Source organism: Acanthisitta chloris, unplaced genomic scaffold, assembly GCF_000695815.1.
Source record: "Acanthisitta chloris isolate BGI_N310 unplaced genomic scaffold, ASM69581v1 scaffold6266, whole genome shotgun sequence".
NCBI classification, from domain to species: Eukaryota; Metazoa; Chordata; class Aves; order Passeriformes; family Acanthisittidae; genus Acanthisitta; species Acanthisitta chloris.
In genome coordinates this window covers 1,262-2,330 of record NW_008677531.1, presented here as the reverse complement: position 1 = coordinate 2,330, position 1,069 = coordinate 1,262, and the positions used below count along the sequence as shown (strand labels likewise).

The window sequence follows — 1,069 nt, the reverse complement described above, 5'->3', positions numbered from 1 at the left end:
TCTGTTTTTTCCTATAATGAGCAAAGGAAGTTTCTCGGAGCCATCCATATTGGTACCCACTACTACAGTTATTCTCTCCTTGCTTGTGCTATGTGGTAACATCTGATACAACAATCCAGTGTGCTGTATATGAAACACATTTTTTGGCTGATAATCATTTAAATAATTAGGAAGCAAGTTTCCATACCAAAGAGTTGGAGCATCCACTGCAGCAGCAGCATTAGATTGAGCTCTAAAAACTAAACCATACCTTGACTTGAAGCGATCAAGCCAGCCATTACTGCACTTAAAATCACTATGTCCAAGCTTCTGGGCAAAATCATTAGCCTTGAGGCGCAACATAGGACCATTTACCGGCACATTCAAGCACTGTGCAATTCTGTACCACTTCATCAATGCCTCCTCCACGTCGGCATAAGAAGCAGTCCTCAGTCTTTTCCTTTTAGGGTCAAACCGTAGAGTTTCAAAGGCTTCCAAAACTTTTTCTTTATTCTTCATGATTGAAGACAGGGAATTCTTCTTTATGCCATACATGGCTGCAATGTCTGCCTTTTTCTTGCCACTCTCCACAGCGCTTATGATGTCAATCTTTTCCTCAATGGATATGCTTTTTTTCCTCCTCACTACGGGTTCGGACAGCGTTTTCCCCGCAGCCTCTGCCATGGCACCGAGCACCGTCCGACGGGCGCTCACATCCACTCCGGACAGACGGGATCGCTCCGGCGCGGCCACCTCCGACGGGAGGCAGCGAAACGCGAGGGAGGGCAGCAGGGGAGGAGCGGGACGGGGTGGGACGGGCAGTGCTGGGGATGGGCAGCAGGGCCGGGGGGGGATAAGAGTGCAGGGATGGGATGGCGGTGCCGGGCGATGGATGCTGTGGGTGCTGTGGGTGCTGTCAATGCTGTGGATGTAGTGAATGCTGTGGGTTCAGTGGATGCTGTGTATGCTGTGGGTGCTGTGGATGCAATGCATGCAATATGTGCTGTGCTTGCTGTGGGTGCTCTGGACGCTGTGGATGCCATGGGTGCTGTGGATGCAGTGCGTGCTGTGGATGCTGTGGGTTTTGTGG

At 50.7% G+C, this 1,069-nt stretch overlaps 1 protein-coding gene across 1 annotated transcript in view; it reads right to left on the bottom strand.

Annotated features, from left to right (window-relative positions):
- The window catches only part of JRK (Jrk homolog (mouse)), a 1,482-nt gene extending 819 nt beyond the window's left edge, over positions 1 to 663 (bottom strand). The window contains exon 1 of the mRNA XM_009076534.1: positions 1 to 663. This exon is cut by the window's left edge and continues 819 nt beyond it. Within this exon, the coding sequence (XP_009074782.1) occupies positions 1 to 663 (663 nt within the window).
- Between the last annotated feature and the right edge of the window lie 406 nt (positions 664 to 1,069).